This window comes from Empidonax traillii, unplaced genomic scaffold (genome assembly GCF_003031625.1).
Source record: "Empidonax traillii isolate 1590-97213 ecotype Southwest subspecies unplaced genomic scaffold, ASM303162v1 scaffold552:size469881, whole genome shotgun sequence".
NCBI lineage: Eukaryota > Metazoa > Chordata > Aves > Passeriformes > Tyrannidae > Empidonax > Empidonax traillii.
This window is the reverse complement of record NW_020955745.1, coordinates 204,139-221,519: the sequence shown is the minus strand read 5'-3', so window position 1 is coordinate 221,519 and position 17,381 is coordinate 204,139. Positions and strand designations below refer to the sequence as shown.

The 17,381-nt window shown below is 36.3% G+C and overlaps 1 protein-coding gene across 1 annotated transcript in view; it reads left to right on the top strand.

Moving 5' to 3' along the window:
* CCSER1 (coiled-coil serine rich protein 1) overlaps nucleotides 1–17,381 on the top strand; it is a 337,000-nt gene that overhangs the window by 190,023 nt on the left and 129,596 nt on the right. Inside the window, exon 5 of the mRNA XM_027897604.1 lies at nucleotides 343–553. Coding sequence (XP_027753405.1) covers nucleotides 343–553 — 211 coding nt within the window. The remainder of the gene's footprint in view (nucleotides 1–342; nucleotides 554–17,381) is intronic.

Sequence of the window (17,381 nt, the reverse complement as noted above, 5' to 3'; positions counted from 1 at the left end):
AGATTCATTGTTTCATGAAACTGAACTGAAATAAAATAGGCCCGTAGCAGTTTTGCCCATCAGATATTTTGTTTTAAGAAAATGGCTTTTTTTTGAAGGGCATGAGATAGAGCATGGTTTCAGTTCCTCTAGAATATGGTACATTTATAAATGCATATTTTATTGCTAACACCATATGGCTATATGTATATTATAAAGGCTGTTCATGCTAGCAGGCTCCAAAAGTGAATATGTTATGTGTCTTTAAATTCAAAGGAACTAACCCCCCCAGATTATTAAGGTTTGGGTTTTTTTTTTTATTTTTCATATTTTAGCATTGATCTTTCTGTTTTCTCTTTTAAGGAATCTATCTCTGAAGCTGTCAAAGGAGATAGACCAAGGAGAAGCCAGGTACCCTCGTGTTAGCCAGCTGGCTGGCAGCCCATCCGTGGAGTGGCCTTTCACCGGTCTAGAAGAAGGCGGAGGCATTGAGTCTTTGCCCTTCAGGTTGATGCTACAAGACTGCACAGCTGTAAAGACATTGCTTCTGAAAATGAAGAGGGTTCTTCAAGAGGTAATCACCCACTTATTTGTTAGATTAATATCTTTCAGCCTTAATGAGCGAAGCAGCAGAAAAGGGTCAGTAAAGTTTATGACTTTATACTTTTTAATATGTCTTCAATATATGGAATTGATGCAGAAGTATAAATAGTTGTGCCTCAACATGGTGCAGGTCAAAAAGTTTAGGTTATAACAGAATTTAATGGATACTGCCATCTTGGCTTCCAAAGTGTAAAGCTTCCCTTGAGCTGCAAAAAGGAGGCAAGGGAGACCAACTGTTTAAGATAAAAATATGTTGTATGGTTTTCTTCCAGTATTTTAGGACTTTTCAATTTTCTTACTACGTTTGTTAACCATTACAAAGTCACATTCAAATCATTTAGAGGAGCAATGTTAAGAAAAATAATCTCTTAACTAACAGTACTGTAAGTTTACCAACTTGAGTTTGTAAATGATGTCTGAAATCAGATTTTGTAGGCCATTCCTAACAATTTTGCAAGAGTCCCGTCTTGTCCTGTCCTGCCATTTTCTTCTGCTTCCCCTATAGACTGCTGGTGTTGCTTTAAAAATTTTATTTTGTATTTGTTTCCCTTTAGAATTTTAGGAAAATCAAATTATTATTGTGTTGCTTTTTTTTTTTTTTTTGGTACTTTCCAGCTGTGGACCCTTGACTCAGGTGTATATTACAAACTTTTATCTTCATGTTTGTGAATTGTAGTGTGTGTTATCTTTGAGATCTACAAGTAGGATAATTTTTTTGGTTTGTTTTTTGTCTATATAGTTCATAGAATTACAGGATAATTTAGGTTCAGAGGGCTCTCTGGAGGTCCCCCTCCTATTCTCAAAGCAAGGCCAGCTCAGAACAGGTTGCTCAGGTTCTTGCCCACTTAAACTTTTGGTACCTTAAATGGCGTTTCCATATTGTCTCTGGGTAAGCATTTCAGTATTTGGCTACATCATTGTAGTTTTGTTCCCTAAGATGTGAAGAGAATTTCTCTGTTGCAGTCAGCTTCATCATATAATAAGGACCAAAAATAAATTAGAGTTTTTTTACTGCTCACATCTTGGTCATCTGTATCTAAATTCAAACAACTGCTGTTCTGTCTGAAAAGGTTTATCAACCTTTTATTTGATAAACTATGTTTATCATTTAGCCATGATAGTTTTCAATTAGTCCTCCTAAATCACATGTTTTTTGCTGGATGGCAAGCCTCGTGTTTTGCAGATTGCTTTGATTCACTAGAAGCTTCATGTATGCTATTGGGATTCTTAATGCACTTCTGTTTTGCTGAATCCACAATTGAAGTCATTAGTTCTCCATCAGTTCCTTCTTATATAATGTCAGAATATAGAGTGAATTTAAGGGATTTATAACCTCATTTTATCTGGAAAGAAATAATAAGAATTATGATACTACATGCCATAGCAGTTGTAACATTCAGGTGATAACATTGGCAGAGTTCACTGTTGCTTCTACTGTGAATAATTCTGTTACACTCAGAAAAGTTCTTTCTTTGGTAAGCGTAAGAATTTTAGTTTTTACTTACCAAGTTCGACTAAGCTCGTCTAAGTATCTACTGTTGTTTTCTAAATGGAAATATGTTGTACCTTATACTACCTTGTCTTTAAGAAAATTCACCAGCTAATCTGCACAAAAGAAACACAAGCTATTTCATGCAACTCACTGGAATTTCATGTCCAGTTACTAGTATCTCCTTATGTAACTCACTGATTTTAGTTTGTCATCCTAATAATTCAGTCTTTTTTTGCTTACTTGTTCCTTTATACCATATAATTTCCATCTACCCATCTGACTGTTACAAAGTGTGCCTCTGTCCTTTGCTTTTCTTTTTGTCTTGCTTTATGAAATCAAAATGGCTTTTTTCTAATTCCAGATTAGATGTACTGGAATTTAACTCCGTGTTTATCAGCACCTTTGAGATATAATAGCTTGACAGAATTACACATTTTCTTAGCTATATCCTAGAAAAACTTCTTACTTGGTCGGAATGTAATCACCAATCTGATGATTATTGAAAACTTTTGTTACCTTGAGTTGTTATTTCTATTTTAGTTTTCAACGAATGGCTTGTGTAATATCAGTGGTAGAAAAGTTATGAAGAATGCTGGAAAATGTATGGGAGTGTACTTCTTAGTATCCCCACATGAGAAATAGTTTTTGTTATGTAGTGCAGTATTTCAGTTTTACTGATATAGATACACATACTGATTCTTGAAACAAATAATTACTTAGCAACGTTTGCACAGTTTTTGTAGTTTAAAAAGCCATCCACTATGCAGTAGGTGTTAGTAGAATTGCAGAAGAGTGACAGAACTGTAACACAATATTCACAGTCTTTAAAATACATCTAATATTAAGAATTAAGCAAACCCAGAATATGATTCAAAAGACCGTGAGTAACTAGCTTGAACAACCAAAGAAAAGATGACCTTGAAATATATTAGAAGTTTTTATTGAAATGACACAACTTGATTATCTTCAGAAATACAGACATTTATACATTTGTCACTTTTATTAGTGAAAGATTATAGGAAAATATAATCCCATCAAATTGAAATATCGTGTTGAAGAATCTGATAAAAAGTCATCTGACCATATTTAGCGGACAGTTTCCATGGAGAAGATACCCTACTTCAATTGGAACTAGATGTAATTTCTTTATCCAAAAATCACTTTTGCCCCAACCAATATTATAAATCAAACTCACAACAGTACAGAAGAAAAGACATAAAGGAAAAATTCTTTCCTTACAATGGAATGCTCAAATATTTTTAGATTTAGTGAAACATAGTCTCTTGCAGGCCTGTATGGTATAGAAGTGGTATATTTTATTTAAAAGTATAAAGTAAGATTATTTATTTTAAAAAATAAGAATACGTCACATTTTCATGCACTTAAAAAATATACAAAGCATACAAACTACATGGGGAAAATTACACAGGTTACCAGAAAAAAAGCTGCAGTATTTCTGTTTTATAGCTGATATTACCTCTAGAAGAAGGAATTACAGTAGTCTACACCTCTTTGTTGAAAAATAACATGCTAATTGAGTTAAAATATTAGCCCTATTATTCAATAAAATCCCTCTTCTTAAGCACTTGAACACTGCTTCTAAGGAATAATTTAATTATGATCTGCCAAAATGTAATATTAGCTAGTAAAATATGCTTTTTTTTTGTTGCAGTTGCTTGTAATTGAAGAATCTAAATGGAAAAACTGCATACAATGTATGCTGTACTGTGCTGCAGATTTATAAAGCAGTGAGTTAGCTTGTTATTAGTCTTATCTTGAAAATGGAAATTGAAGACATGGCAGTAACTTGCAAGATTGAGAATGTTATTTAGTAAAAGGCTAATGAATGATCATTCAATTAAGAGAATTAATTACCTTTTCAGTTTCAGTGAAAAAGCCTTGAAAATGTCTTGTAATAATTCTTTATAGTTTTGGCTGTGCAAGTCTCATAAGGCAGATTGTCCTCCAGTGTTTTGAAAACCTCATTGAACAAACCTGAAAGTAGTCTGGAGGTCCCTGGCAAGTGAGGAAACTAGGCGATCCACCAAGCGGTCCAGAAAATATCTCTGAATACCCTCGGCAGGTTTTTCTCATGGCAGTTCCATTTCTAGCAGACAGATCTGCTGTAATGGTGTTAGGAAGGCTTGTGGGTGGGCTGCATCATTTCATGAAGAAGTATTACCAGAGATTAGCATCATGGGCAGCTTGATAAAAGCCACTTCAGCCTACAACACAATACGAGCTGTCGTGTAGCCTGCCTGTGATTTACAAGTGGTTCCTGGTCTCCCTTTTCTCTCCAGCACTGTGATGTTTATTGAACTGTTTGGTTTTTGGTTTGGAATCTTTTTTCCCCCTCAAAGTCTACTCAGTGTTGACCTTTCTGTCAGTAATGACTCCTCTCATTTAAAAGAAAAAAGGGAAAAAAATAGTGAGTTGGATGGATGAAATTGGTAGGTTTGCCCACTCCTAAGAAATGGATTCTCTACTTTCTGACCTCAGACAGGCCTTTCTGCTCTGAACTGCTCTTAAAACTTAATCTCTGCCACTTTTTCTCCCCCTTGTTTTATTATTTCTAACACCTAATTGATTGTGTATAACCAATGAGCTTCTGAAAACTAGACCATGGGTTCTTTCTCACTTATTGCTATATCAACAATAATGAATATGTAGTGCCTCTTAACCAAACTATGTATGGGCTTTCCTGTATTCTTCCAGATGAGAATGAAAGTATTTCCATCAAATAACTTTTTTATGGCTTGACCTATAGCTAGCTTAGGCAATGCTGAAGGCTGTCTTATTGAGAGGACATTTAAGGGCTTTGCCTTTTCCGAAATCATTTCAGGTAGAGACATATGAGTGAAACTTGCATGGTTTTTCATTTTATGCTTAGCATAAGAGGGTCTTTATGCTGAAATAAACAGTGGAAAAATACAGTTGTATTGGGAAGGAATCCATTTAGTCACCGATGGATTTTTGTTTAAACTTGAGATGTTGAGCTTCTTGATTAGTTTTATTGAATGCTCTAATAAAAAAGAAAATCTTTCGACTTGTTTCTACAGGTCATTTTTTTCCTGTATTCTTTATGAAATAGTTTATCAAATACATAATTCTAGGTTTGGATGTTTTTATGGGGCTATCAGAAGTGACCTTACTGGTTGCTAATCTAGAAAATTAAGATACCTTGTCGAAATGTTTGTGTAGTTTGGAATATAAATTACTCAGTTCATACCCATACTTTTTTTGGAGATCTGCAAAACACCATGCAGGCTGTAGAGCTTTAGCTAATTCCTACAATTAGCAATAGGAATAAGTCACTTTGGACATACATTGCATACTGTGTTTTACTAATTAATCATTTATTTTACTGAGGGAAATTGCAGCTGTCTGTGACTGTCATTAAAACTTAATGGGTCCAATACAATGTCTTTAGATTACACTTGAAAAAAAAAAAAAAGAGAAATGTGGAAAATGAGGTTAAAATTGCTGTAAGTCTGGCCCTGAGAGCTGCCTGAGATTAGGGGGGCAGAGAGAGACCACTCAATCTGCAATTAGTCTGTCAGATATCACTGGCTACATTACTTCTCCCCATGCATCTTTCACCTCATCAGTAAAATAAGCATAATTATAGAGGCTTCTTTTATGCTGCACTTGCAATCTACTAATGGAAAGTACTAAGAGGAAGCTAAATGTTGCTTCCAATATTTTGTAGTCTGATTGCTAAGCAATATAGAATTGGCCTTAAACTGTGGTTTTTAAAGACATTAAAGCATTTCCTGAAGTCCACTATGAAATGTCTTGTGTTCGCTAATATTGTGCTAGCCACTCTAGGAACCAATTGCAATAATACACTGTAAAAGACTGCAGGTTTTCTTCCTTTAAGTAACTTTGTAATTAACCACTGTAGCATTGCTGATTTATTCAACAACTCTGCATTTAACGCGGTCCCTTTTATCAAGTAATTCATGCTGGAAATTGGTAATTCCTTCATTTCATGGTGTGTTGACACTGCATATACCCATAAATTTAAATAACTAATAATAAAAATGTACTAGATTTAGTAATAGGATTTAAATTTATCACATCAAATTGCTTTCTCACTTGAAAGTATGCATGGGCATACCTATGTGCAACTACTTGCAAAGACAGAGGCAGAACACCCCATTTTCACACTTTGTATGTATTTTCTAAGAGCATATCTCAGGGCAATGGAGAATAGTGGGAACTGGTGGATATAATCTGGTGCTCATTTTGACAGTGAAGACGTTTTACTCTAAGGTTATCCATTATAAGATATTTAAAAGGAACAAACAGACTCAATGTTTGTTGTGTTGTTAGATGTTCTCAAGTTAAACGAAAACTTTCCTCTCTCCTCTCCCCCCACCATAATTTTTAGGCACACTTCACAGGGCAAACAGCAGCTCAAACATTGTCATTATGTGTGCTGAACTTAGCATATATAGTACTCTGAAACAAGTTGCATGCTGTAATTCAAATCCTATTTCTTAGGTTTCTTAGCTGAATATGCCTCAGAAATCACTGACCAGCACCCCCAGGTCCCTTTCTGCTGAGCAGCTTTCCAACCACTCTTCCATGTTCCTATAGTGCTGTATGGGGTTCTTGTGCAGGACGTGGCATTTGACCTTGTTGATCCTCAAACAGTTCTCCTCAGCCCATCAGTTCAAATCCAACCTGTCCAGATCCCTTTGCAGAGCCTTCCTACCCTCCAGCAGATGCAGACCACCACCCAACTCTAGGCTGATAGGCCTGTAGTTTCTTGGAGCCTCCTTCCAGCCCTTCTTGTAGATGGGCATAACATTTGCTAACCTCCATTCAACTGGGACCTCCCTGGTGAGCCAAGACAGCTGTTAAATGACTGAAAATGCCTCAGTGAGCTGTTCCGCCAGCTCCCTCAGTACTTTTGGTTGGATCCTGTCTGACCCCATAGATTTGTGTATGTATAAGTGGTGTAGCAGCTTGCTGGCCATTTCCCCTTGGATTGTGGGGGTTTCCTGTCCCTGTCTTCCAGCTCAAGGGTCTGGGTTATCCCTGACGACAACTGACCTTACTATTAAAGACCGAGGCAAAGAAGGCATTAAGTTTTTTATCCTTTTGCTCATCCTATGTCACTTTGTTTCCCCCCACATCCAGTAAAGGATGGAGAGTCTCCCTAGCCCTCCTTTTGTTGTTAATGTATTTATTGAAACTTTTTTTTTGTTGTCTTTTACAGCAGTTGCCAGATTAAGTTCTTGTTGGGCTTTGGCTCTTCTGGTTTTCTTTGTGTATAAACTCATGAAATCTTTGAAGTCCTCCCGAGTTTGCTGCCCCTCCTTACAAAGGTCTCAAACTCTCTTTTTTTCTTAAGTTGCAGCCAAAGGTTTCTTCTCAGCCAGGCTGGTCTTCTTCCCTGCCAGCTCGTCTTTTGGCATGTGATAATCTTGTGGCCTGTTCCTGTGCCACTAAGATTTCTTTCTTGAGGAATATCCAGCTTTCCTGGACTCCTTTTCTCTTAAGAATTCCCTTAAGGATCTTTGTACTTTGCAACAGATGCTCCTAAAAGTGTCTTCATTTGATCTCACTACACTCTATGAGTACTTCAGAGTGTGAGGTTACATGCTGGGATGGGCACACAGCTTTTGGCTCCTGAAAACTCACACTAATCTCGACTCAACAAAAGGATCTCTGAAACGGTTCAACTCAGTTATCAGTTCATGTCATTGCCCATGCTCACGATGAAGTTCTTTAGAAGGCCACATTCAAAGTGTTTTTGAGCCCCACTTTGCAATTATCAGTCTCGAATACCCTTAACTTTTAATACTGCAAGTGGAAAATTTGTTTGCTTCATTCATGTTCTATTTCATCTTCTGCTGACCTAGTGGCTTAATGTTTGTAGAGTACATATGTCTGTGTGCTGCAGCTTTAGTGAAACCAGAGTCACCATGAAACATTATTCTCTCCTGCATGGAGGTGATGGTGATATGTATGTGTCTACTGTGTGTATTCGGAAGGCAAGTGATGAGTCCTTTCTTGTTTCTCCTGTGGTTACCCGAATGAAACGTTTTCATCGGGCTGTGCGATGTGCTCCAGGTCAGCACGGATTTGCATAGCATACTGCCCCAGCCTGCTCAAGAGCCAGGTCTTAACAGCACCTTGAAGAGAGGCATTAAAAATAGTAACCCTGTGAATATGTAATGTTGCTACATCAGCAGTTCTGTGCAATTGGCTGTGATTAACCTGTGGCTGAAGACCATAAAATTGTAACAGTTAGAAAACTGAAACCATTTTGTCATTTAGCACTGCCATGGTTTTGATCAGTTGCTGCAGGTCAGGCAGCTAAGTCCCATCCGACATTCCTTGGCAACAGAGCTGATCACACCAATTGCATTTTCTGATAAATCTACAAATACAGAAAAGTGCATTACAAAATTATAAGCAAGCAATGGAAGAAATCCAGAATGTCTGCAAAAGGCTGTAGAAGGAATGGATTGTACTAAGTTGTTAGAGCTCATAAGTAATTTGAGTTAAATTACAGAGGGTAGATGGAAGAGTTTATGATAAGAAAATGAATAATACTGCCAGATCTAACAAATTTCCCAATAAGTTATCCATTTTCTTAAAGAAAAAAACAATTGGAAATAAGAGTGGGATGAAGATGAGTGCACAGCACCTAAGCTGCACTATAATTGATTTTCCTGCACATTTACTGGGGTTGTAGATATGAAAGTACCAACTTGTCAAACAGTTTTGTAATTTATAAAGAGCACTTCATACGACATTTATAGCTGGTGCCATTGCCTTCAAATGCATTAAAACCAAGAAGAATCATCCTCATTTATACAGTTTCTCAACGTCTGAAGTTTTACAGTCCTATAGACCCACTGTATTAAGATTTTTTCTTCCTCATGATAGGTTTCAGAGTCTTCTTGACACTGAAAGGTGACTGGTTCTATAGATAAAGCAGTAAAACTGATAATATGCAACTGCTACTGTAAATGCATATACAAGAAGAATAAAATATAATAGATAAAGGTGTAAGTCTTGTATTCAGCTAGTGGAGTTCCAGCTGGGCATATGGTTACTCATTTCAGTGTTTGTGTTCATATATGATTATTTAGATGATTTTTTTAGAATTTATGTGTGATCTCTTAGTTATCCCTTAATCATCCAGAATTTCTGAAACAAACACTAGTGTAATTGCAGGAGAAATTCTCCCAGTTGATAGAATAGCTGGATCTTGGCTGCAGCTCTGTGCTGCAGATTTGTCTAATGCTTTCTCTGCACAGTGCATTCCATTACTTTGTAGCCCAGGTTATCAGAACAGTGCTGATCATTTTTCTAGTGAAAGAAAGATAAGATATGAAAAATGCTGATATAGCATGATTACAACTGAGCAGCCTGATCTAACAGAAGATGTCTCTGCTCACTGCAAGGGAGTTGGACTGTTCTATAATTCTGATTTTGACAAAAATCATAGTGCTGGTTTTGCGCAGTCTGACTCCACTTGAATTCAGGAAGATGAAGTGATTTGTTTGAAGGCTTACACGGTGAATCCCAGTGACAGAAAAAGAAACATTGTTTTGGAAAAGGATTTAGAAATTGCACATCAGGGACGTATCCTGCATCTGGTTTTGTAATTTTCCAGAGCCAGGCACATGTATTTTTCATGAATACATGGTGTCTGTAAAGAAATATTACTTATGTTGAACGATCTGTATTTCCCTCCTTTATACATCTTAATATTGAAAATACAGCAGTTCTCTGCCTTTGGTCAGAGCCTCAGCTGGGTGTGAAATAGCACAGAATGCTGCTCTCTTCTACTTCCTTCTTCCTTACATTTTCATGTTCATGGTGAGTTCCCTTTACAGGGACAGTAATCATCCTTGTGATTAAGAGCTCATGAATGTTAAATGCAAACTTAGCTCATGCCTAGGAATTCATTTTTTTTTTAATTGAAATTGAAAACTGTCCTCTGTTTTCCCTCCTGGACTAAATCTAAAATATTGGAAAGGTGTCAGGTAAAAGCAATATCCTCATTTGCAAGCTTAAAAGGAAGAATTCTTCTTTTTATCAACAACTCTTGTGTCAAATCTGTATGAAGATAATCTTGATAGGAACAAATATAGATTCAAAAATAACTGATGTTGCCTCTGTATAAACTGAATATGTTATAAAGCAGCTAAGCAAAGATACAGTTTAAGGACTTACCTCTTTTAAGTAGGGTAGGGATAAATAGAATGAACAATTAGTCAAGGATCACTTTTATTCTAGGGTTTTTATTTCTCTTATAGAGCACTGTATTTCCTGTCTCTATTGGGCAAATAATTGCGGTGGTGGTTTTTGGGGTTTTGTTTTGGTTTTAGATTTTCTTTTAATATGAGGTTCAGGTCACAGCTATAAACTTCCACCATGGAAAAAGAGGATCAGGTTTGTTACTTGCCAACCCATGCAATATCTCCTCTAAAAATTGTTCTTCACATTTCATTTAAACTATGTTATGAAATTAGATCAGTGGTGAAATAAATGCTTGAATCTCCAGTGTATAGCCATGCCAGTCCTACTCATCTGTGTAAGACCTCTACTGCTAATAAATTTCTGGCAGTAGCACAGAGAGAGCAAGCAGTTTTCCTGTCAGTCCTTTTCCTATGAAAATGAGCTTTTTTCTCACCAGTCCCTATCTTTTTTTTTTTTTTTTCTTTTCCTTTCTATACTTTGTGAGGCAGCTTTGGATCAGCTGGTGTCTTAAACTTGTGCTCCTAGTCTGTCTGATATTTAGTTTCTCATGCACAGTGCTATGGAGCAGTGATTGCTTTCAAAATACAATGGGCATGTTACATATAGAGAGAAACAGTTTAGTGTGTCTGAATGTTTTATAGCTAAAAGATTTAACAAAATCACTTACGATGTAAACAGATCTTCCACACGAGTGAGACCTTTCCTAATTTGCCCATTCAGAAGGAAGAACATTGTATTCTATTTGTGTAAACTACTTTTATATTGGAACAGAGAGTTAGCGTTTTGGAGTACTCAAACCAAACATTAAAGGTAAAGTTTAAAATAATCCAGAATAAAAGTACTGCTAATTATATTGACCTTTGTAAAACCAGTCAACTGTCATAAGTTTATGCTGTCTAGTTCTTTATTTCATTAAAGATCTCTTTCAAAGCTCATTGAGATGGAGAGCTCTACCCTTCTATGGGTGAGCTTTGGACTCCCTGAAAGAATAAGCAGTGACATCAAAATGTATTTGTACTCATGGTTCCTGTTTGTACGTGGTTGCCATTACATGTCATATTCTGGTGGACCTGACTGCCTTTTTTCATTGAGACTGTGTGTGTGTCTGTGGGTAAAATGTGGGTGTATAGCTGTAAACTATTTATATATTTTTACAATAAAGTACTTAGAAAGATACATGTGGCTTTGTAATACATATATAACTATACAGTTCTAACAGATATCCCCAAAATATGCCTCTGTCTCTTACTAATTACACCGATGCTTATCTTGAATTTTCTGCTAAAAACTGAACCCATACCAAAAATCTGTTATATAATTTCAAATGCAAAGTGCTTTTAAATATGTGCCTCGGTTGTTTAGATACTGGACTTTCCTAACCTATGTCATTCTGTCACTGAACTGTTCTTTCACAACTGATTTTTCTAACAAATATGAATTTTTAATGTATGTCTTTTGACTTTTGTGATTAAGCTCTTTATTAGATATATCTATCTTTATTAGCATGTTATTATGTTTGACAATGTAAGCTTCATCAGTATATTTTGTCTGGCAGTTCTGCAGGCCATATTTTACCATATGCTGTAGTTTGCTCATACAGTGCAGTATTTGACTGTTGGTTTGTTTATATACCCAGAAAATTGATGTTTTTTCCACAACTTCAGCATCTTTTTGTTTATCTCATATTTATGGCATATTTTGCCAGCTTCTTGAGCAATTTATTTGGGTAATTTATTGGCTCAAAATATAGTTGTTCACTATTTATATCCCAGCTTTTAAAATAACGTAATTATATAGTATTATTTGGATAAATTATTTTCTCATATTCTAGTCACTTTAGGATTTGCATTATGTACAACTTAATTGGCTAGGATTAGTAAGAATTAGTATAGAATAGTATACTAATATTAGAATAGCACAGCATATTCTTCTCATTATTTTGATACTCTACAGTTTCTTTCCCCCCACGTATCTCCATCTGAATACCACAGAGGCTCTTAGAGAGGCATTTATAAATATCTTGACAGTATTTAAATCTTAGGGGGGAAAAAAAAAAGAGTTTTGGGTGAACTTTGGTCCTGTAATGATTGTCATTGCATAATGCTGTGTTCTCTGTAGTGATTAAATAAATTATAATCAGTTGATCACTGATTGATCTCTGTTTAGTGATATCCCAAACTGTGGACAGATAGCTGTGTGGCCTTTTAGATCCTACTGGAAATAAATTGAGACTCTTTAGTTTGATACAGTGTCTTATGAAATATGTTTCCATCAAAGCTGGAAGAGCATGTAAATGATGATAGATTCAAAACCAGTGCTACCTTGTATTATTCACATTTTTTCATGTAGTAGAACCAGTTTATAAATAGATACGTAGCAAGTCTTCAAGAGCATAATATTCTTTTGCTGATTTTTTTTTTCAGATTCCATTTGTGCCATGGTTACAATGTAGAACTTTATTCCATTTTCTGTGGAATACAGATAGAAATGAACCTTTTTTGACATACTCGGAAATCAAAATGTGTGTACTTCTGGAGCTCTTTCAATGTGTCAGAATAATCAAAAGTTACATAGCTATAAACTACTTTTTCATTTGGATCTTCTCATTGGGAAATGCAATGTAAGTAGTGATAGCTTTACTCATGTGTGCCATTCAGAAAGGCATTCTGTGCAAGTTACACCAAAATACCCCTTCATTTATTCCATCTTGGCTCTAGTGTTAAATAGCAAATTCCTACCATGATCTGGAATATAGCTGCTCAAAGGAGAGGGAATGAAGCACAGATGCAAAAATAGGAACAGAAGAAAAGTGGTGAAATATGAACTAAATGTAGAAATGCTTTGCTGGAAGGGGGGTTGTTTGAGCTTGTCTGGCACCCTGACAGGCCTGCTTTCTGTATTTGGTATTTGCTGAAGCAAGTAATTTATCCTGACAGTAACTTTGCCAGTACTGCAAGAATCCTGTTTCACTAAGATTAACACTTTCTCCCTTGTTTCTAAGGACGAATATGCTTTATTTCTTGTTTCTGGATCTTCTTGTCATGTCTTACTGGTCTTCTGTGATTTGTGTGTGTACACTTTAGCAAGTGTTTTACATGAGGTAAGATCTAGCAGCTGAGTTTTTTAGCTTTCTTAGGTTGTTTCTGTTTTGTTTTGTTTGTTTGTTTGTTTGGGCACTTTTAGAAACTGTCTTTTGTTGTAAGATTATGAGCTCCAACCACAAGAGAAAGTATGAAGACTAAGGTTTGGGGTAGCCATTATTTCAGATGGTTTTTGGAGCAGCAATGAGAAATCTTCATATACTGTCTGATTAAATTCTCATGGCTTTGGCCCATTATTCAGACCCTTCTTGTTCATCACTACTATGGTGACAAGGTGACTCACCTGCTTTTGAAGGAAAAAAAAACCTTAGAAGGAGTGGATAAGGGAAAAAAAATGATGCATTCATAATTGTATAACATACAGGATTTATTCTGAGTTAGGAGGGTGCTGGTGGTGAGATTATGAGACAATTTAAAACAAGATGTGTGGGGATTTTTCTTCCTATATTAGGTTTTAAGGCAGAGCATTATTTAGAGAGGTTTCTGCCCAACAGAATGAATTGATAGCTTGTAGTACTGGCCGAGGAGAGGACATTGTGTACTGTTGGATAGCAACAAAGAGACTGCTTGTATCAAAACAGTGTTTAGTCTCACACCATGATTGGCACAGCTGAAATTTAAATAGTGACATTAATGAAAACTGGGATAATTTTTAAAGTAAATTCAAACACAAACAGTAGTTCATGAATTTTTCTTATTTTTGTGTGGATGCATTTCAATAATTCTTACTTTTTGCTGAAAATAACAAATCTGAAATCTACCATTCTTCTCAGTTGCAAATGCTGTTCTGCTTCATATCGTAGTCTTACAGCATAAGTAATCAAAGAATCACTAGTTGCAGTTTTTGCTATAGATGCCCAAATTTCAGTTTTCTACTTCACTTCAACACACAGCACCTAAATTACAGCATGAGACAAGGCCTTTATGCAACAGATTAAGTCGGTCTGGCAACTTGAATTTGCAGCTTCTAAAATAGCCAGCAGAACCTGCTTGGATCAGCCACCCAAGCTGGCATGAACTAATTGGGCTCTTGCACAGTTGGGCACTTGTAATGACAATACCTCCTGCTTCTCTCCCTGTATGTAAAGCAAACACATGCACTAAGACTAACTTCTGATTTTCCTACATAGACTCTCATCCATCTAGAAAATGATGTTTTTAAGCGCCTTAGATTTCAGTAGCATTGAATAGTGGACTTACACTGATGATTGTGGTACTTTAACTTCTGTTGCAATGAAATAAAGAAAATGATGACTGTATGAATTTTTGGGTATTTTTAGGGTCTAGAGAGAAAGCCATGTGAGGAGCAGCTGAGGTCAGTTGGCTTTTTTAGCCTGGAGGAGACTGAGGGGAGACCTCTTAGTGGTCTATGGCTTCCTCATGAGGGGAAGAGAAGGGGCCGGTACCCATCTATTCTCAGGGGTGACCAGTGACATGACTGGAGGGAATGGCCTGAAGTTGTGTCAGGGGAGGTTTGGGTCAGGAAAAGGTTCTTTGCCCAGAGGGTGTTGGGTACTGGAACAGGCTCTCAAGGGAAGTGATCACAGCATCAAGCCTGACAAAGTTCAAGAAGCATTTGAACAATGCATTCAGGGACATGGTGTGACTATTGGGTCTGTCCTGCATAGCCAGGATTTGGACTTTGATGATCTTTTTTTCTTTTTTTAAAGCACTGAAGACCTAGTTAAAATTTTGAGAGCTAGGGATCTCAACAGCTTGACAGAGTTTTCACATATGAGGCCTCTGTGGGCACCAGGAAGCTTCTGCATCTTTATGCAGCACAGATGTATTCTGATCAGTGCTACGTTTTACCTCCGTTCTTTCACATACTCATAGGGAATAGTGCAGCCATCGGTTTAATTTTTAAGGTCTGCCTACTGCAGTTGTTTTGTCTTTGATTAGACCAGGAAAAAGATCGTTGGCTGTGGAAATTAAAAAACTTTTTTGTTGCTATTGTCATTTGATTGATTGTAGCACAATATAAAAAAGTACAGTACAAGTTAGCACAGGCTAATTTTGTTTACAAAATGCATCTTTACCTGTATCGGGAATAAGCATTGTCATGCTTTATGTAATTTCAAGCCAATTTCAAAAGTTAGATGCTTGCAAAAGTTTGTTCATGACAGTCTCTCCTCTACCTCTAGTGCACTGTTGCATTACAGATAGAGCTTGGACAAAGGGCTCGTTACACCTACTGTTAGAGAACATGAATGATGCTGTTCTTAATCTGACTTTGCTATCTGTACCTTAAGCATTTTTTTCCCATTAGTGATTGTAGCTGCTAATAATGTTCAAGAATATTTAGTGAAAGTGTTGTGAATATTGCAAAATACCAATTTTCCCTTTTAATTTATTCCATCCATGGGTTAATTAATTCATAGAGAATTTCTGCTCCTCTGTATCACTGGCCTCTTGCTCTGCATATGCATATCACTTTTTGTAATACCCATCTTTCAGGGACCATCTGGTATATAAAAGGTCAGTTTAAGTCTTTCCATTAACCGTAATAGATACCAATTGAGAAGATACTCCAAAAGAGTTCTTCAGTCACCTTTTAAATAAATTTTACAGGGTTTGATGTGAAAAGATCAGCGTTTGTTAAGGAATTTGTAATCTGTCCTCTAAAAATTAATATATTACTATATGGTTACTATAGAATTTTTTAGGACTCAAAAGACCCCTTAACATTTTTCTGTGCAACCCTGTACATTGGATTTGTTATGTTTTTCACCTTTATTGTTTAAAGACAGAAACACCAATCACTAAGGTCACAAAACTCTCTGTTTAGGACACATATGTGCTTGTATTCCTAAAAATACTGCATCCTGTAAAATATTTATGGGTTTTTGATTTTGCAAGCCCTATTGCTGAAATGTTCACACAGTTTGGTTACACAAGTGTTAATGTTGATTGCTTTCAGAGATGAAACTGAAGCAATTTTATATATAGAATAATTTTTGGAGGTAGAAAAAAGGCTGCCTTAAGTTCCAGTAAACGTGGCATAAAAGCTAGTGTATGTATTCTGAATTATGATACAGTTTCAAATTAAATCATATCTTTAGGCCGAATCTTCAGGAATTTTAGTAGTACCCGTAAATGCTTATTTGTCTTTGTGTACTGTTTGGGTTTTTTTTAAAAAAACAAAGTATCTTAATCAGATGCTGATTATCAAAAGCAATAGACCTAGGGAAAAAAGGCAAACATACCTTTTGGAAAAAAAGGAATTTGGAAAAAAAGATTTATGGCATGCACAGAAAAAAAGGCTTCTCAAATTACCTGAGATTACCTCTGAGCTATTTGTTGGTTGGAGTAGATTTATTTTTTTTTAAATGAAATATGTTTATGTGGAAGATGAATGAGTTGTGTGTAAAAGTTCCAAGAGGCATTTTTAAGTACACAGTTTTACATGCTTAGCAGCTGTTAAACTACATCCACTAATAAATGCCTTCAGGGAGCAGATGCAGTTGTTTTAGAAACCATATATGAAATGACAAGAACTTGATTTATTCTGCCGAGGTGCTCCTTCTTGCTGTTCAAAAACTTCTAACAAATGTTTCCAGTGGTTTCAGTTTTTCATTCTGAAAAAGGTGATAGAAACCCAGGAGGTTTTAATTTGGTGCTTTCTCATTCTCTCACATAGAATAGATTTTGCTCTATACCCAGACTACAGGAGATGGATTGGGATAGCATCAGTCTTCCAGCACATGTCAACACAAGGAGCAGCTGGTAACTGCTCTTCTTAGTTAGAGGAAGCCAGAAGAAGAAATGATGTTTCATTTCCTGCCTTGCTGTTCTTTTGGGGCAAGGGAAGATGAGGAAAGAGAGGGAAACTATTACAGCTCTTCAGAGGGGGAATCTTATTTCCTGCCTTGTTTGTGTTCTGCTTTACTGACTGCAAGTCAGGAAAACTAAACCTCTACCTTCTCTTGATGTATAGCTTCAACACTTCAATGGCAGGAAAGGAGACTCCACTGGGC